Source organism: Rattus norvegicus, chromosome 8, assembly GCF_036323735.1.
Source record: "Rattus norvegicus strain BN/NHsdMcwi chromosome 8, GRCr8, whole genome shotgun sequence".
Classification (NCBI taxonomy): Eukaryota; Metazoa; Chordata; class Mammalia; order Rodentia; family Muridae; genus Rattus; species Rattus norvegicus.
In genome coordinates this window covers 122,878,305-122,896,537 of record NC_086026.1, presented here as the reverse complement: position 1 = coordinate 122,896,537, position 18,233 = coordinate 122,878,305, and the positions used below count along the sequence as shown (strand labels likewise).

At 47.8% G+C, this 18,233-nt stretch overlaps 1 protein-coding gene across 2 annotated transcripts in view; it reads right to left on the bottom strand.

Moving 5' to 3' along the window:
• Susd5 (sushi domain containing 5) overlaps positions 1–18,233 on the bottom strand; it is a 39,360-nt gene that overhangs the window by 17,790 nt on the left and 3,337 nt on the right. The window contains exons 2-4 of one of the 2 annotated variants that reach the window (NM_001399281.1): positions 17,481–17,658; positions 13,395–13,513; positions 1,991–2,179 (exon numbers count right to left, since the gene is read on the bottom strand). In NM_001399281.1, the coding sequence (NP_001386210.1) occupies positions 1,991–2,179; positions 13,395–13,513; positions 17,481–17,658 (486 nt within the window). The remainder of the gene's footprint in view (positions 1–1,990; positions 2,180–13,394; positions 13,514–17,480; positions 17,659–18,233) is intronic. The other variant, XM_008766656.4, reaches the window with a different exon arrangement.

Sequence of the window (18,233 nt, the reverse complement as noted above, 5' to 3'; positions counted from 1 at the left end):
GAATGTCCCATAAGAAAATCTACGGTATGTAAATTATCATCTACCTCCCTCTCTTCCTCCTTTCTTCCCTCCCTCCCTTCTTCCCTCCCTCCCTCCTTGCCTTCCTTCTTTTTCGTTTGTTTTTGTTTGAGGCAGAGTTTCTTTGAATACCCCAGGCTGTCCTGGAACTTGCTCTGTATACAGATCTGGTGGAGCTCAAACCCAGAGATCCACCTGGCTCAGCTTCCCAAATGCTGAGACCAAAGGCGTGTGCCACCATTCCTGACCGTAAACGACCATTTCTGATTAGAAATTAAAATTTCCATTGGAAAACCTGGCAAGTCATGTCCGCCAACAATCAACGAGAGGAAAGTTTAGGGCTTGACTGATGGACGTGTCATGACTGTGTCATGACTGTGCTACCGTTCACGAAATGAACATTTTGACTGAACTCACAGATGTCGACCCCGAAGGCTGCTGGGAACCTGCAGCATGAGCTACCAGACGCTTCTGGGGGGGGTGGGTGGGGGGGAGGGTCGATGTTGATCCAGCTTCACAGGATCCATAATCACAGAAGAGATACCCCTCCAGCCTTGTCTGTGAGAGTCTCCATCTTAGGGTAACTGGGGCGGGGAGACCCACACTAAATGTGGGAGGTGCTGGGGAAGGTGAGCTGGGAACTCTGCACTCCCTGACTGTGCATGTCATTGATGACCCCTGCTCCTGCCACTGTGTCTTCCCCACAGGGATGGACGGTGTCCCTTTAGAACCCACGGTCCCCTTAGAGCCACGGTCACCCCCTCCTCCCTTAGGGTGCCCCTTGTCAGAGATTTGGTCAGAGTAATGAGATAAATAACAAAACACCCTGATCAGACTGGTCTATAAAACGCCTCGTGGCAGAGTCCCTGTGCAGAGGACCAGACACAGCCTGAGAAGCCAGCCGTGCAGATGACAGCTCATGGGTACAGTTCCTGACAGCCACAAAATGAAAGCAAGCCAAATGTCCCCTCTGGCAGCCTGACGTACAGGGCTGTGTCTCACCATGAATAGTCATTAACGGCGAAAGCATACAACAACTGAAAACTCTAGACAATGTGGGTGGATCGCAGGCTCCAGAAGGTGTTCTAGGAATCGTCATACTCCCCTCACGATCTATAAGACATTTGAGGACAAACTGTCCTAAATACAATACTGTAGCGGGGTTCATGTCTCCATGGTTAAAGTGCTTCCCGTACAACTATGAGGACCAGAGTTTGGATCCCCAGGAATGCCTGTGAATGCTGGGTAGGCATGGTGGTCTGTCTGTAATTTAATTTACCATTCAGAAGGTGAGGATAGAGCAAGCTGGCTAGCAAGACTATCCCTGCTTATATTGGCAAACTCTGGGTTGACAGATATACACGCAGGCAAAGCACCCATAACACATAAAATAATATAATACAAATTATTTAAAAAGTATCTTGAACCAGGCAGTGGTGGTGCATACCTTTAATCCTAGCACTTGGGAGGCAGAGGCAGGTGGATCCCTTGAGTTTAAGGCCAGCCTGGTCTATGGAATGAGTTCCAAGACAGCCAGGGCTACAGAGAGAACCCATGTCTTGAAAAATAATAAAATGAACAAACAAACCACCTCCACCATCATCATCACCATCATTATCATCACCACCATCATCACCATCACCACCATCATCACCATCACCACCATCATCACCATCAGCACCACCATCATTATCATCAACAACAACAACAACAATGAAAATAAGAGAAAGAAGAGAAAAAGCACTTTAGCTGAAGATCAAGCCTCTCCTCAGGGAAGAGGGGGATGGGCTTGTTAACCCTTCACCTCCAGCAGGCAGAGGAAGAGGGTAATTGTTCACATAGCACATTTGCAATGGCCCACGCACATGTACTCCTAGGTGTGGAGGCTTTCGATGCATGGGGGTAGAAAGAGGTAGAATGGCAGCTGTCTACAAACCCTGTGTGGGCTTCATGTAGGCAACGGGGCTCTTACCTTTCCCACAGGCTTGCACCAGTCCATACCACTCCCCACAGCTGTTGCACAGCAAAGTGAAGGCCGTTTCCCGGTGGCCTGTGACGGACCCTGGTACACACACGTACAGCAGCTCGTCCCCCATCTCCAAGCCAGTGCGACCCTGGAGGATGGTGTGTGGGAATGACGGTGGGTCTCCACACGGTCTCTCTGAGGAGAAGCAGCAACAGTCAGGGTCTGCAAAGTGTGGTGGCTAATCTCCCTTGTCCACTTGACAGGACTAGAATCACTACGGAAATGCATCTTGGGGCTGTCTGTATGGGATTTATATGGGATTTCTTAGATTGGGTTAACTGAGGTTGGAGGACCTTGATGTAGGAGCACCATTTCAAGAGCTCTGGTTCCGGACTGAATACAAAGGAGAATTTAGTGGAGGCAGTGGTGGTGCACACCTTTAATCCCAGCACTTGGGAAGCAGAGGCAGGAGGATCTCTGTGAGTTTGAGGCCAGCCCAGTCTACAGAGTGAGTTCCAAGATAGTCAGGAGTACAGAGAGAGAGAAAGACAGAGACAGAGACAGAAAGAGACAGACAGAGACACACAGACACACACAGAGATAGACAGGGATGGAGAGACAGAGAGACACAGAGACACAGGCAGAGGGAGAGCTGACTGGAGATGCAGGGTCCTCCAGCCTTCTTCACCATATATAGACTGCAGCCTCAGACTATGAGCTAAAGGAAACCCAGCTTCCCCAAGCTGCTGTTGTCCACCTCAGCATCGTGTCCAGTAACGGATACACAAGTGATTCAGAACTTTCCCAGCCTATGAGGAAAAAAAAAAAAACCCACAGAGTGGACCCACCTACTGGGACATCCTGTCCCCTGAGTGCCACCTACACCCAAACCAGGACCCCAGGGACAAGCTCATCCAACTCATGGTCTGGCAGAATGCCTGACACAGAGGAAGCCCAAAGGGAGAAAAAAAGCTGGTTGAGTGACTCATCGAGGTACCATGTGACTCAGCTTGGTACCAAGTTACAGTTTGTATTTTAAAATTGCCAGACACCGAGACCTCTGTGAGGTCTCCTTGGTGACTCAGACATACAAGCCTCACGGCAGTTCATTTTGCCTCGTTTGGATGAAGGATTCGGTGTGTTGTCAAGAGACCTATCTACATGCAGAGGTGCTCGTTCCATGTACGTTCACATAAATACATTTATAGCATCTGTCAGATAGCTAGCGGTAATATGGCTACCAGTGGCAGCCATACACGTGAAAGATGTACAAGTGGAAATATTCATTCTACACATATATAAATAAATGCACAGATACAAAGTTGCATATATACAAGAGTTGGGTGTCGGTTGATGCCATTATGCAGGTACAGGGGTGCTACTGTAAATGCTGTGTTTTGAGTTTCAAGTCCCACTGTCCATTGCTGTCACATAGGAAAGTGTAATGCTGGCTTGTTAACTCTGTGTTCTGGTTTCATTTCTGTTGCTGTGGTAAAATATCCTGACAAAAAGCAATTTAGGGGGCACAGGTCAGCTCAGCTGACAGTTCCAGGCTACAGTCTGCCGTGGAGGGGAAGTGAAGATGGTGGGAACTTGAAGACCTTGACCATGTCACATCCACCATCAAGACAGAAGAGAAGAGATGAATGCTTGCCCACTAGCTCACCTTCTAGTTTGTGTTTGGCTCAGTGTCTCCACGCTTATACGTTCAGGACTCTCTTGCCTAGGAATGGTGCCACCCACAGTGGGCTGTGTCTTCTTCCCACATCCATTAATTCAAGGCAACTTCTACAGCCATGACTACGGGCAGCCCAATGTTAATAATCCCTCATCGAGAGTCACCACCGATTCTAGGTTCTGTCAAATTGACAAAGTCAACCCTATACGCATCGTAATTTGTATTCCGCAACTTCGCTATGATCAACCTCAAGACACTTTTGTCGATTGTTTTGGGTTTGGGGGTTGGAGAGACGGCTCAGTGGGTAGGGGCACTTGCCCACCAGCCGGCCTGGAATCTAGCCCCAGGACCCACATGGTACAAGGAGAGAACCAAGTCTCACAAGTTATCCTCTGAGCTCCTATGCGCCAGAGTCATGTGCCCTCTACCCAATAAAAGCAAATGAATAAAGAAATGTTAAAACATTGTTTGGGGTTTTCCACCTACACGGCCATTTTATCTGTAGGCGAAGACAATGTTAGCTTTTCTTTACTGCCCTGTCCACCTTTTATTTTACTATTTTATTTAAAAAGTTGACTTTTATCATTTGCTTACTTGTGTGTGGGGGGGTTGTACATATGTATGTTGGGTCTTCTAGGGCTGGAGTTACGGCAGGTGATCATAAACCACCTGATGTGGGTGTGGGAAACCACACTCAGGCTCTCTGGAAGAGCAGTGCCTGATTTTAGCCACTGAGCCATCTCTCCATCCGCCTCTGCCCACCGTTTCCTTCCTTACAGTACTATCTGTAGCTTCCACTGGATGCTGGAAAGCAGGGGTGAGAGGCACATTGTTTCTGACCTCACTGAGAAAGATCCGATCTCTCGACATTCAGGGAAGCAGGAGCAGCAGGATTTTTTTTCCTAGATGTTCTCAGTCATACTGAGAAAGTCCCTCCCTATTTTGACACTGATGAAAAGTTTGTTTTATTATCCGCGGGTGCTGGATCTGAAACTGCTTTTCTCTTGGCTCGATATAGTCATGTGATTTTTCTTCTGTAGTCCAATCATGTAATGGATTATCTCAATTGCTCTTTTAATGTGAAGCCAGACAAGCACGCCTGGGGCCAACCCCTCTTGATTAGTGTATGTGCGTGTGTGTGTCTCTGTGTGTGTGTGTGTGTGTGTGTGTGTCCACACCTGGGACCAACCCTACTTGATTAGTGTGTAATGTGGTGTGTGTGTGTGTGTGTGTGTGTGTGTGTGTGTGCCCACATGCATGCACACACGTGCTGTCTATATGGGAATGTGTGTATCCATGTGTTTATGTGTGCTCATGCAAAGCCCAGAGCAGGACATCAAGCTTTGAGATATGGTTTCTTACTAAACCCGAAGTTTGGGTAGGCTGCTTGGTCAGAAAGTCCCCAGGACCCCTCACTCCCTACCCTGTCTCCATCCCCAGTTCTGGGACAACAGGGACGCACAGCATTTTACTTGTATGATGGGGATCTGAGCCCAGGTCTTCCTACTTGCAGAGTAAGTGTTCTTATCCACTAAGCCACCTTCCCAGCTCCGTAAATTTGGGGTGGGGTGGAGCAGGGTCTCCTTACATAGCCCAGTGTGACCTCACATTTGTGATTCCCCTGCCTCTGCCTCTCTGGAGTGGTGGGTTCCAGGCATGCCGCCACACGTGGCTTGTGTGTTTCTCTTCTATCTTGTTAGATTGGATCCGCTAACGTTTTCTTGTCTGTGTTCATGAGATATATTGGTCTGTAGTCCTCTTTTCCTGGAATGTCTTGTCTGGTTTTGGTTTGGAGGTAATAATGGCCTCTCATGGAATGAATTAGGAACTGTTCCTTCTGCTTTTAAGTTCTGGAAAATTTCATAGAGAATCAGCATAATTTCTTCCTTAAATGCCCGGGCCCATCTGGGCCTGATGCTCTCTGTTCCAGAGTTGTTATTTATTCTGTTCTTTAACAGAGAGAGGCTCACTGAGATCGCTCCTGTCTTCTTACAGGGTTGCTAGATGGTTCTTTCAATGAACTGGTTTATTTCCTCTGGGTTTCAAGGCTGAGGGTGCAGCTACTTGGGCCTTTTTTTTGTCTTTAATCATATGTATTCATGTGTCTGGGTTTGGGTTTGTGCACTCGAGTGCAGAGGACGGTAAAGGGCACCAGAAGCCCTGCAGCTGGAGTCACAGCTGGTTGGGACCTCTCCGCCTGTGTTCTCAGCTGAGGAACCAAACTGGCTGCTAGACTCATGACTCTCCTGATACCGGTGCTGACGTCTCAGCCCTCTGCCAAAGCAGCGGCTGTTAACCTGCTCAGCCATTGCTCCAGCCCTAGTTGTAGATTTATGTTATGATTCCTTTAATATCCCTGAGATAGGTAGTGGGTCTCCTTTTCTCATTTCTTCCCTTTCCCTCTCCTCCCTCTCCCTCTCCCTCTCCCTCTCCCTCCCTCCCCCTTCCCCTCTCCTCTCCCTATCTCTCTCCCTCATCTCCCTCTCCCTCTATTTTTGGTCAGGGGCAGGGGAAGTCTCACTGTGCGGCTCTGGCTGGCTTGAAACTTATTATGTATGCAAGGCTGGCCTTGAACTCAGAGATCTGCCTGCCTCTGTCTCCTGCATGCTGTCATTAAAGGTGAATGCCACCATACCTGGCTGCTTTTTCATTTTCTTTCAAAAAGTATTTATTTGTGTATGGATGTGTGTGTGCACGTGTGTGTAGATGTGAGTGCCCATGGAACCCAAAAAAGGACCTCCACAAGAGCAGTGCATGCTCTTCCCCTGTGTGTGTGTGCGCGCGCGCGCGTGAGCACACACATTTGTCCAAGTGGGTGAAGGCATTGGCTTCACACGCCCAATTAACCAATTAGATTTTATTGTCAATTTGACTCAGCCTAGAGTCATTTGGGAAGAGGGGACCTCAATTACTGTAATTGGACATGTCTGTGGATGTGTCTATGACAGATTGTCTTATTACTGGATAATGTGGGAGGGCCTAGCCCACTCTGGGCGGTACCATCCCTATGCAGCTGGTTTGGGCTATACAAGAAAGCTAGCTAAGCCAGAGCCAGTGAGTGAGTCAGTAAGCAGTCTTCTTCCATGGTTTCTGCTTCAATCCCTGCTTGAGCTCCTGCCCTGACTTCCCTCAATGATGGCCTGTGACCTGGAACGGTATGCAAAATAATCCTCCCCCCACCCCCCCACAAATTGCTTTTGGTCAGAGTGCCTTATTTCCTGTTCAAGTACTAGCGAGGCCCAACCCCACTTAGGTCCTGAAATCAGATGAGATTGGGTGCATTCAAGGTGGTATGGCTGTAGACAGAGCCCTTCATCTCAATAGAAAAGTCCAGGACCTATGTTACTCTTGGCTTCTCGGTTTGTTTCTATTTCATCTGTCTGTCTGTCTGAGTTACAGAACGCCGAACCCAGGGCCTCACACAGGTGAAGCAAGCATCCTAACACTGAGCTAAGCACCCAGCTCTCTTAGTCTAACATCTAGGCAGGGAGTTACTTGACTATGGGCTTGTTGCATGCAGATATAATCTGTGTGTTCTTAACCCTGCTCAATGCTCTGTAAGAAAATCATGGGCAATGTATTCGTTAAAGATCACGTAGGGTTACAGTGAAGAAACCAGACGACTGTTACTCCATTCTTGTAGAGCTCTTTTTGAGCTAGACAGGACTCACGGTCACATTTCACACTTGAACCTGAGTTTGTCCCTGCCTCAGTGATCGACTTGTTTAGCTCATCTATCTGTGGCTAACTCTGCACCAGGAATTCTAACATTCTTCTCAAAGCAGAGAAGTACAGACCCAGGATTTGAAACCAGGGATTGGATGCAGAGGGCCCGTGAGTCTGCTCTCCATACAGTGTTGAATTTAGATCCTTTACCCTCAGAATGACTGAAGTTTAGTGTGGACTTGTCTTTTGCCATAGACGTGGGTCTCCGTGTGGGGAGCAAGCTCAGGGGCTTGTGCTCACCTCCAGTCTACCTCCAGAGATTAGAACAACCATAAGATGCTCAAAATTTACATTCTAAACAAGAGCCCAGCGATGGCTTCCCACCTCCTCCTTAAAATCCAATACAATTTTCTTCCCCTGCAGATAACTGTCCCTCCTGCTGGGGACAATTCTCAAATGCACCAAGATCTTCCTTGCTGCTGCTCAACATGGCTACCCAGCTTGGAGACTTCTAAACCAGTGGTTCTCAAGCTGTGGGTCATGACCCCTTGAGAGATGAATGACCCTTTCGCGGGCCTAAGACCATCAGAAAGTGCAGTCGTTTACACTACAGTTCACAACAGTAGCAAAATTACAGTTACGAAGTAGCAACAAAAACCTTTTTACCGTCAGCGGTCACCACAACACGAGGTATTAAAGGGTCACAGCATTAGGTGGTTGAGGACCACTGCGCCATCCACAAAAGTCAGAAGACTAGAAAATCCACAAGAGTCAAGGAAACAGTGCACAGAGAGCCCTTGACTTGGTAAAGGGGAAGAGTTGGGAAGACTCAACTGTATTTCATTTGCTTCTGGGACATGGAGCCACTGACTCTATTTGAGCCTAAACTTGAACGCCAAACACTCAAAATCTTGAAGGAGAACGGTCCTGACCACCCTCTATACCCAGACTCTACGCCCAGGTAGATAGAGGTTAAAAGATAGGCTGAGGAGGGGCTAGAGAGATGGCTCAGTTGGGAAAATTTCCCAAAGCCAATTCTGAGGCAGGGGGCTCCCCCAGGCAGACCTAAGAATTGGTCCCCTTCAAAAATTCCCATCTGTCTTATCTCGGGGACAGTGAGAATCCAGCTCTTTTTTTTTTTTTTTTTCTATTCTTTTTTTCGGAGCTGCGGATCGAACCCAGGGCCTTGCTCTTGCTAGGTAAGCACTTTACCACTGAGCCAGATCCCCAACACCAAATCCAGCTCTTCTTTTTTTTTTTTTTTTTTTTGGTTCTTTTTTTCGGAGCTGGGGACCGAACCCAGGGCCTTGCGCTTCCTAGGTAAGCGCTCTACCACTGAGCTAAATCCCCAGCCCAAATCCAGCTCTTCTTGAAGGCATAACAGAACTGTCCTTCCCTGTCTTTAGGGGAAGTAAAGGTGACTGTCATGCATGGGGTGACAATGGCTGTAAGAAAGGGAGGTGAGGCCAGCTCGGTCTCAGGGCCAGAAAACAGCAGCAGAGTGTTGGCTTGGAGTGCGGGAGACAGGGTGGAAGGGAAGCTGGAGCAACCCAACCTCCAGCTGGTCAACCCAACGGAGCTGCTCCCAAAGCAGAGGTGAGGCGTGGGGGGGGGGGAGGGAGGACATGAGAACGACATCGCGGGAGGGAGGATGGGAACGGGATGACCCAAAGGGAAGAGGCATATTTCATCAGCATCCCGTCAGTTAAAAATAACTGCACGTATTAGTCTAAGTGAGATCACCACAGGACTGGAAATTCACTGTCTGAAACAAGAACACCGGAAGGAGCGAGCCACATCTACATCACGTGATGAACTCTGCTTTAAAGAAGTGTGGGAGGGGCTGTGCGCATGCGAGCCAGGCCCCATCTTCCGTCCGCACACTTTTAGCAGATGCCTGTCTGCCAGTTTTGAAGTTAGCACTCTTCATTCTCCTGGTCTTGCCAGAGTGGAGCATCACCATAGTGACTCCGCCATGACAGGCCACCCAGAGAGAGGGTAGAAAGAGGGTATGCTGCTGGGGCACCCAGTTGAGCCTCACCTATGTCAAGTAGGAACCTCAGATCCTCTGAGCCAGGCCTACCACCTCCAACTTCACCTCTGCGAGCCTTATTAACGCTGCACGTACTAAGAAACCTCAGGAGAGCTCACTGAGCAACACTCGAAAGTACGTAGGAACACCTTGCCCTGCCAGTGCTTGCTTTGGCCAAGGAGGCAGTCCTTCCTTTAGTAACCTATGCCTCTCATCAGCTCTGTAATCCATCAAGTCCCCATGAGGGAAGAGCAGCCCCTCCACCATCAAGCCCCAAGGGCTGTGAGGAATGGCTTACACAGTCCTTCTAAGGCAGGACAGAAGGACCGCCGGACGTAGACAGGTTACAATGGGAGATGGCAGCTTTACCCAGCAGAAACTCAGGTTGGGGGTGGGGCAGTGTTTCTACCCTGTCATTCAGGCACCTGAGAGTGACCCCTATAAACTGACCACTAGGCTTGACTTAAGTGGAGTCATTTCTGGTCCTGGCACTGGGGTCTTCTCAGAGGTGAAATGTGTCTTTACATCTCTCCACGTCTCACTAGGAGAAACTCACTGCATGGGAGGACACACACAACCATTTGTAAATTCTCCTCTGCTCCCTTTGATAGGAGGCTGTAGATGTGGGGCCCTTCACCCCTAAGAGACTTTGCCATGCATTTCCTATGAGCAAGGATGACCCCTGCCACAGCAGCAGTACTTATCAAAATCAGGGCATTGGGACATTGATGCCATGTTGTTCCAGTCACAGTAGCATATCCATATTCAAGTAGCATCGAATATGGTTGCTTTATTTCTAGTCCAGGATACAATCCCAGATTCCATTTCATTACCAATTCTCTTATCCTATTTGAATCTATGACAGCTGCTTAGGCTGCCTCTGTTTTTCCAATTCTCTGCATTTTAATTTATTTTATCTTACTTTATTTGAGTGGGGCGTGTGCGTGTGTTTTGTCTGTGTGTGATGTATGTGGGGATGCCGGGTGTCTGTGTGATGTGATGTGTGTGTGTGTGTGTGTGTATGGTGCTGCTTGTGTAGGTATGTGTGTGCAGATGTGTGTATAGTGTCTGTGTGTGACAGGATGTCTATATGTGTCATATATATCTGTGCGTAGTGTCTGTACTGTGTGTGTAAATGGGACATCTGAATGTCTACTGTATATGCATATGTAGTGTCTATGCATTTGCATTTGTGATGTGTGTGTAGTGCTGTGTGTGGGTATCTGTGTGTGTCTCTGTGTATCTGTGTGCACATGTTTGCATGCCTGCACACACTTTTGTGGAGGCCAAAGGAGGATGCCAGGTGTCCACTCTGTCACTGCTGGCCTTACTCCCTCCATGGTCGGTTTTCCTTTGAACCCGAATCTCACCATTATAGCTAGGATGGCAGCTCTTGAGCTCCCCAGGACCAAGGCTACCTCCAAACCACAATCGGGCCATTGACTTTTAAATGAGTCTAGTTAGGATTAGCACAGGAGCCACAAAAATTGTAGGGCTACCAAGCTGTCATTTTAAGTCACTCCACTCCGGAGTGGCACTTAACGTCATAAAAGCTACAGAGGACCTGATTCCTTGAGATCACTAGAGGAACAAGGCTCTGTTCTGTTTCCCTCAGGGGGTCAACACTGCCAATGTCTGGGATCCAAAGGGCCATTTGAATTTGTATATAGGGCTGACAGATGATAGATAGATAGATAGATAGATAGATAGATAGATAGATAGATAGATAGATAGATAGAGACAGACAGATCTTGCTCTCTCTAGATGTTTGTAAAATCAAGGTCACATCTCTTGGTTCTTTGATTGGACTGATGGAGAGATGGTTCTGATGGCCTTTCATAGAACCCAGCAAATGGAAAGCATTTCCTAGAAAGAGAGCTCTCACTGCGAGACAGGCTGGTCACTGGTGACTGTGCGGCCATCATCTACCAGTACACATGACGGTGCTCACGTTTACCAATTCTAATGACGTCTTCCCCGAACACAGCGATTTGCTGCATACAGAGACAGGCGGCCCAAGCATTGTGCTTTTTAACAGTGTGGTCTGATGTTTTTAATGTTGAGAGAAATCTGGGGCTGGGGAGATGGCTCAGTGGGTAAGAGCACTTGCTGGTAAGCCATGTGGTGGAAGAGGAGAACTCTGAATTGCATGAGCTTTCCTCTCTCTCTCTCTCTCTCTCTCTCTCTCTCTCTTTCTCTCTCTCTCTCTCACACACACACACACACACACACACACAGTGGCACTCAGGAAGTAGAGGCAGGAGGATCAGATGCCATTCTTAGCTACATGGTGGTTTCTAGTCTAGCCTGTACTACATGGGACCCTGTCTCAAAAGAACAAACACCCTCCATGTCCAGAACATTCAGATTAAATCCTTCAGGGTGAGCGCCCCCGTACCAGTATTTCTAACACTTCCCAGGCAAAACTTGTTTCTGAGACCCGCTAGTTAGCCTGGCATTTTTCTTCATCACACGAACAGCCCCACTCGGCAGCACGTGTCTCTGACAATGAAGCCCTTCTCGCCTCAGCCCTGGAGAAACTTCCTACTGGCTTTCTCTGCACCACTGGGCTGAGTTTTCCAATAGGAAGTTGAATTTTTCTCCCCCTCAGGCACTTTCCTGCATTCCATACATTTCTTTTTCTCAGAAAATGGATTTTTGAAGATTTACTTATGGGGCTGGAGAGATGACTCAGCAGTTAAGAGCACTGGCTGCTCTTTTTTTTTTATAAATTTATTTTTTTAAGATTATATTTTATTGTATGAGTACACTGTAGCTGCCTTCAGACATACCAGAAGAGGGCATCAGATCCCATTACAGATGGTTGTGAGCCACCATGTAGTTGCTGGGATTTGAACTCAGGACCTCAGGAAGAGCAGTCGGTGCTCTTAACCACTGAGCCATCTCTCCAGCCCCCAGCACTGGCTGCTTTTACAGAGGATCTGGGTTCAATTCCCAGCACCCACGTGGCAGCTCTCAATTGTCTGTAACTCCTGTTCCAGAGAATCTGACATCCCCACATAGGCATACATTTGGGCAAACACCACTGCACATAAAAATAAAAATGAGAAAAACAAATCTTAAAAAAATTATTTAGGGGTTGGGGATTTAGCTCAGTGGTAGAGCGCTTGCCTAGGAAGCGCAAGGCCCTGGGTTCGGTCCCCAGCTCCGAAAAAAAGAACCAAAAAAAAAAAAGATTTATTTAGTTATTTTATGTGTTTGAGTACTTTGCCTGCAGGTATGCATGTATGTATGTATGTATGTATGCATGTATGTAACTTGTCATGTGGGTACTGAGTCCTCTGCAAGTGTAACAAGTGCTCTTAACCTCTGAGCCAATTCTCCAGGTCAGAAAAGGGATTATGTTAAGGTATTGCCCTTACTAGGAAGAGAGACAGAAGACCATCAGGATCTGTACTAGACATACCCAGGGCTCTGTTCTCATTCCCTAGAAACCTGGCCCTTTCCAGGAACAGGGTTCCTGATGGGCACCTTCACCTCTTTGTGGGACGGTAGTATCGCACCCATACAAACAAAAATCCAGGAGTCACATTTCCTGACACATTCCTTGGCCAATGATTGACCACTATCATTTAATTATTTTATTTATTTATTTTTTTCAAGATAGGTTTTTCTGTGTAACCTTGGCTATCCTGGAACTCACTCTGTAGACCAGGCTAGCCTCAAACTCACAGAGATCTGCCTCCCTCTGCCTCCTGGGTGCTGGGATTAAAGGTGTGCGCCACCATCATCCTGCCTACCTATTTTATTTTTAAAATTGTGTGTGTGTGTGTGTGTGTGTGTGTGTGTGTGTGTGCGCACATGTGAATGCTAGTGTCCACAAAATCCAGAAAAGTTTACAGGAGGTTGTCAGCTGCCCAACATGGGTGCGGGGGGACCAAAGGTCCTTTGGAAGAACAGTAAGTGATCTTAGCCACTGAGGTGGCCCCTCGATCTGCCCTGTGTTTGTCTAGTCAGCCCACCCATGATAGCAGCTCCCACCCATAGCCTCCAAGACCCTCACAGACACTGACCTTCGTCCTTAATACAAAGAGCATTGTACTTGGCACCGGGAACTGGGTGGCTGTCAATTGTCACGTCTATAGCCCTCAAGACTGGCTGTTCACCGCTCCCTTTGCTGCACACCGTTGTCCTGAAACAAAGGAGGAGCCTGGGTTAGGAGAGTGTCTTTGGGTTGAAAAGAATGATTTTCTTCTATCAGGTGAGTTAGCAGATAATTTGGGTGATTTGTGCGTGACCTTTGGACAAAAGCATCCAAAAAGAATCGTTCTCCACAGACAGAGGTCATGTTTTGGAAGATGCCTGATGCTGGGGTTGACTCAAAGCATCAGTTCTGCTCCCAGAGGCAACACCTTTTGATCCCTTCCACGATCTCTTTTTTTTTCCTCTCTACTATGGAGAAACTCTTTAGAGGAACCACTCGAGTTTAGCTTTACGTTCTATGTTATTACTGCATGTGTGTATGAAGATCAGAGGGCAGATAGATCAGGTCTCACCTGCTACCAGCAGGTTCCTGGTACTCAGGCTTGGCAGTAAGCACTGTTACCTGATGAGCCTTTTCTCTGGGCCTCACTTGAGTTTTTTTTTTTTTTTTTTTTTTTTTTTGGTTCTTTTTTTTTCCGGAGCTGGGGACCGAACCCAGGGCCTTGCGCTTCCTAGGCAAGCGCTCTACCACTGAGCTAAATCCCCAACCCCTCACTTGAGTTTTGAAAAGGTTTCACATTTGGGCTGGAGAGAAGGGTTAGCAGTTTATTTCCCGGCACCCACTGTGCATGGCAGCTCACTCTGTCCTGTAACTCCAGGAGAAGTGAAGCCACAAAATCCCCACATTGCCCGACTCCTGAGAATCAAAGGCTTCATTTACACGGAGTTGCCCTGGGCGTCTTCCCCAGAAAAATGCCTGACTTTTCCAGGCTGGATGTCCCAGCCCGATGGCTTCTTCACTGAGATACTTCGTAGGCACAGTGGCATTCTTGAGGCGGTGGCCTTCTGGTTGGGGGTCAGGGCTTTGAAATCTCTGTAAATGGCCTCACTGCCATCTTCCTATACCTGACCTCAAAAGAAGCAACATTCACCATGCGCCTCTTGAGGGGACCACTCCATACTGTCAAGAAGCCCACGTCTGAGCAAGAGAAGGCAATGCTCGCCAAAGAGCACGTCTGAACTGCAGTGGACAATGTCACGGCAGACTGTAGCCTGGAGCTGTCAGCTGAGCCGACCTGTGCCCCCTAAATTGCTTTTTGTCAGGATATTTTACCACAGCCACAGAAATGAAACCAGAACACAGAGTTACACTTTCCTAGGTGACAGCAATGGACAGTGGGACTCGGAACTCGAAACACAGCATTTACAGTAGCACCCCCAAAATGAAACACTTAAGTATAAATCTAAAACTAATGCTAAGCATGAGGCAAACTGCAAGGCGTTGAGGAGATATAGGGAAAATATTCTATGTAAACAGTGAGACTTGATTTTGTCAACAGGTTGGGTCTTTCCAAGCTGATTTCTTTTGACACAATACCGTAATCAAAATAACCAGTGTGGTCTTACGGATCCGGTCAATAGCTAAGACGATGTAACTGAAGGACTCAGAGCAGCCAGCTCCATAGTGAACAACAAAGTCAGGGTCCGCTGTGGCTGGGTTTCAGGACTGTGAGGTACAGTAGGCAGGAGAGAGCGGTGCTTGTGGGCCAATAGGATTGATTGGTGGGACGGAAAAGAGAGCTCAGAACTAGATCCCCACGCCTTCAGCCTATTGATCTTTGGCAAAAGAGGCAGGATGGAATAAAGACAGTTTTATCAACTTAGATACCAGCAAAGCTGGACATCCATAAGGTTTCCTTAAACTCCTCAGAAACGTGAGCCTGGTGCCAAAGGAGGTCAGAAGAGGACATTGGACCCCCTGGAACTGAAGTTACAGATGGCTGTGACCTGCTATGTGCATGCTGGGAATCAAACCCAGGTAGTCTATAGAAGAAGCCAGTGTTTTTAATGGCTGTGCCATTTCTCCAGACCCAGGGATTGTCATCTTAAAGTTACTATCGGGGCTGGAGAGATGGCTCAGTGGTTAGAGCACTGACTGCTCTTCCAGAGGTCCTGAGTTCAATTCCCAGCAACCACATGGTGGCTCACAACCATCTGTAATGGAATCCAATGCTCTCTTCTGGTGTGTCGGAAGACAGCTACAGTGTGCTCATAGACATAAAATAAATAAATAAATCTTTAAAGTTACTATCAACCCATGCTGATATACGGAATTTCTTTTAGCGGTTGTGTCTCCTGAATCTTACTTATTATTAGTGTCCTAGTGTGACTAGTTCTTTTATGTTGTGTGAGGAATGCTATGCTAACAAAAACTGTTTGTTGAAATAAATCAAGGCCTGGAGTAGAATCGTTCTCCTTATAAGTAAAATTTTATGGATTCTTCCTGACACCCGGAGATCATCTTTGAAGTCTAAAGATGCAAACATTGTTGGGACATTCACTCCAGCTAATCCCAAGACTTAACTTCCCTAAAGCATTCCACGGATCAGGAACTCAGCACAGTGTGGGGATGACCATCTACATCAGTGGTTCTCAACCTTCCTGATGCTGCAACCCTTTAATATAGTTCTCCGTGTTGTGGTGACCCCCAACCATAAAATTATTTTCATTGCTACTTCATAACTGTAATTTTTGCTACTATTATGAATTGTAGTGTAAATGTGTTTTCCGATGCTCTTACGCTGGTCTAATGGCCCTTTCACAGGGGTCAAGACCTAGAGGTTGAGAACCACTGATCTAGACCCTGAGCTGGGATGATTCGTAGGCTGAGGAAAACACAACAACTGGGGGCCGGAGGCAGCTGGGTCTTTTCGCCCATTTCTGGCAGTTAACATTGAATGTTGCCTAGGACTGGTTAGGCAAGGGCCCTATGTGAAGCCCTAGACTCCCTCAGCAGGTAGCCATCTCATCTGTATCTCTGACTTTTGCACAGCTGTAGACAAAACACCCAAGCGAGACAACTAAGGGAGTTCATTTGGGCCCATGGTTCCCGAGACTTCAGTCCATACAGCTGGAGAAGTATGGAGGCAGGAACCACCTAGTCTTGGTGCCAGAGGCTGACTGATCATGTGACTGAAGGCCGGGATACAGGAAGTGACAGGAATCGGGCTGTGCGACTAAACTCAAAGACCAGGCCCCCAGTGACCCACTTGATCAGCTTGACCCCACATCGTACACATTCCACACGATCTTCCCTACAAATAGTGTCTCCAGTCTGGGGACGAGCACTCAGAACGAGGGCTCGTGGGGGGACGTTTCAGATTCAAACTCTAGTTACCTCTCAGTAATTATAAAGCGACAAAGAAAGGACTCCAGAAGCCAGAACATGCTGGAAGGGCTGGGCAAGGTGGGAGCAGAGACCCAAGAACTGACCGGAAGCTGAATGGTCAGCTAGCCTGAAGAACAGAGAAGCAGAAACAAGAGAGACTCTGGTCTGACAAGGCTGAAGAACTGACTTTGAAAAGTTGTTCTCTGAGCTGGACAGTGGTGGCGAATGCCTTTAGTCCCAGCAGTTGGGAGACCGAGTCAGGTAGAGTTTGAGGCCAGCCTGGTCTACAGAATGAGTTACAGGACAGCCAGGGTTACACGGAGAAATCCTGTCTTAAAAAGCAAAATCAAAAAAAAGAAAAAAAGAAAAAAAAAAAAAACAAAAAAAAAGGGTTGGGGATTTAGCTCAGTGGTAGAGCGCTTGCCTACCAAGCGCAAGGCCCTGGGTTCGGTCCCCAGCTCCGAAAAAAAAAAAAAAAAAAGAAAAAAAAAAAAAAGCAAAATCAAAACAACAAAAAAGAAAGGTAAAAAAGAAAGAAAAGAAAGGCTGTCCTCTGATTTCCGTGTGTGTGTGTGTGTGTGTGTGTGTGTGTGTGTGTGTGTGTGTTGGGGGCTGTTGGTTTAGGGGGAGGCATCCAAAAGCTGATATGCACATGCACACATACACACAAATAAGTAATAAACTGAACATGCTAGAAACCACAGTCTACTTCACATAGCCTGTCCTGCTGTCCCTGCAAGCCCCCATACACATCGAGGCAGGGTAGCTGAGGTGGTTGCGGACTTACCCGAGGGTACCATCAGCCAGCCAGCCTGTCGTGCACACCGCGGAGGCACAGTCCTGAACCACCCTCTTCAGCTCTCCAGCAGACACCAGGTGGGCACCCCTGCTCTTGCAGGACTGTCGAGCCGTCTCCAGGTCCAGACCCTGAGAGCCATTCTGAGAGTCCAGCACGAAGAGCTTCCCTATGTAGGATGAGAGTGATAGGTGAGGTCTGAGGCACTGTGAAGGGAGCTCGGTGCTTGTCTGCAGACACTGTGCACACCAGCCCTGGGACCTGTTGCCCAAGAGGACTCCAAACCCATGAGCTCAAATCATCCTCCTGTCTTATCTTCCCGTCTCTCTGGGAGAAGAGCAGGACACTGAGTCCCACTGGTTCTATCTACTATAAACAACAAATAAACAAACATGGAAGTGGGGTAGGGAGATAGACTGGTTGGTTAAGTGTTTGTCTTGGGGGCTTAAGGGCCCCAAGCCTGATCTGTAGAAACCACATAAAAATAAAGCCAGGAGTGCTGTTGTCTTGTAATTCCAGCCTTGAAGGGGTGGAAACAGGTAGATTATGGGCTCACTGGCCAGTCAGCCTGGCCTACCTGAGGAGTTTCAAGCCTGTGAGAGACCTGTGTCTCAAGGCAGCACCTGAGGACAACAGCTGAAGTTGCTCTCTGCCAGGTGCATATATGCATATGCACTTTCTGTCTGTCTGTCTGTCCGTCCGTCTCTCTCTCTCTCTCTCTCTCTCTCTCTCTCTCTCTCTCTC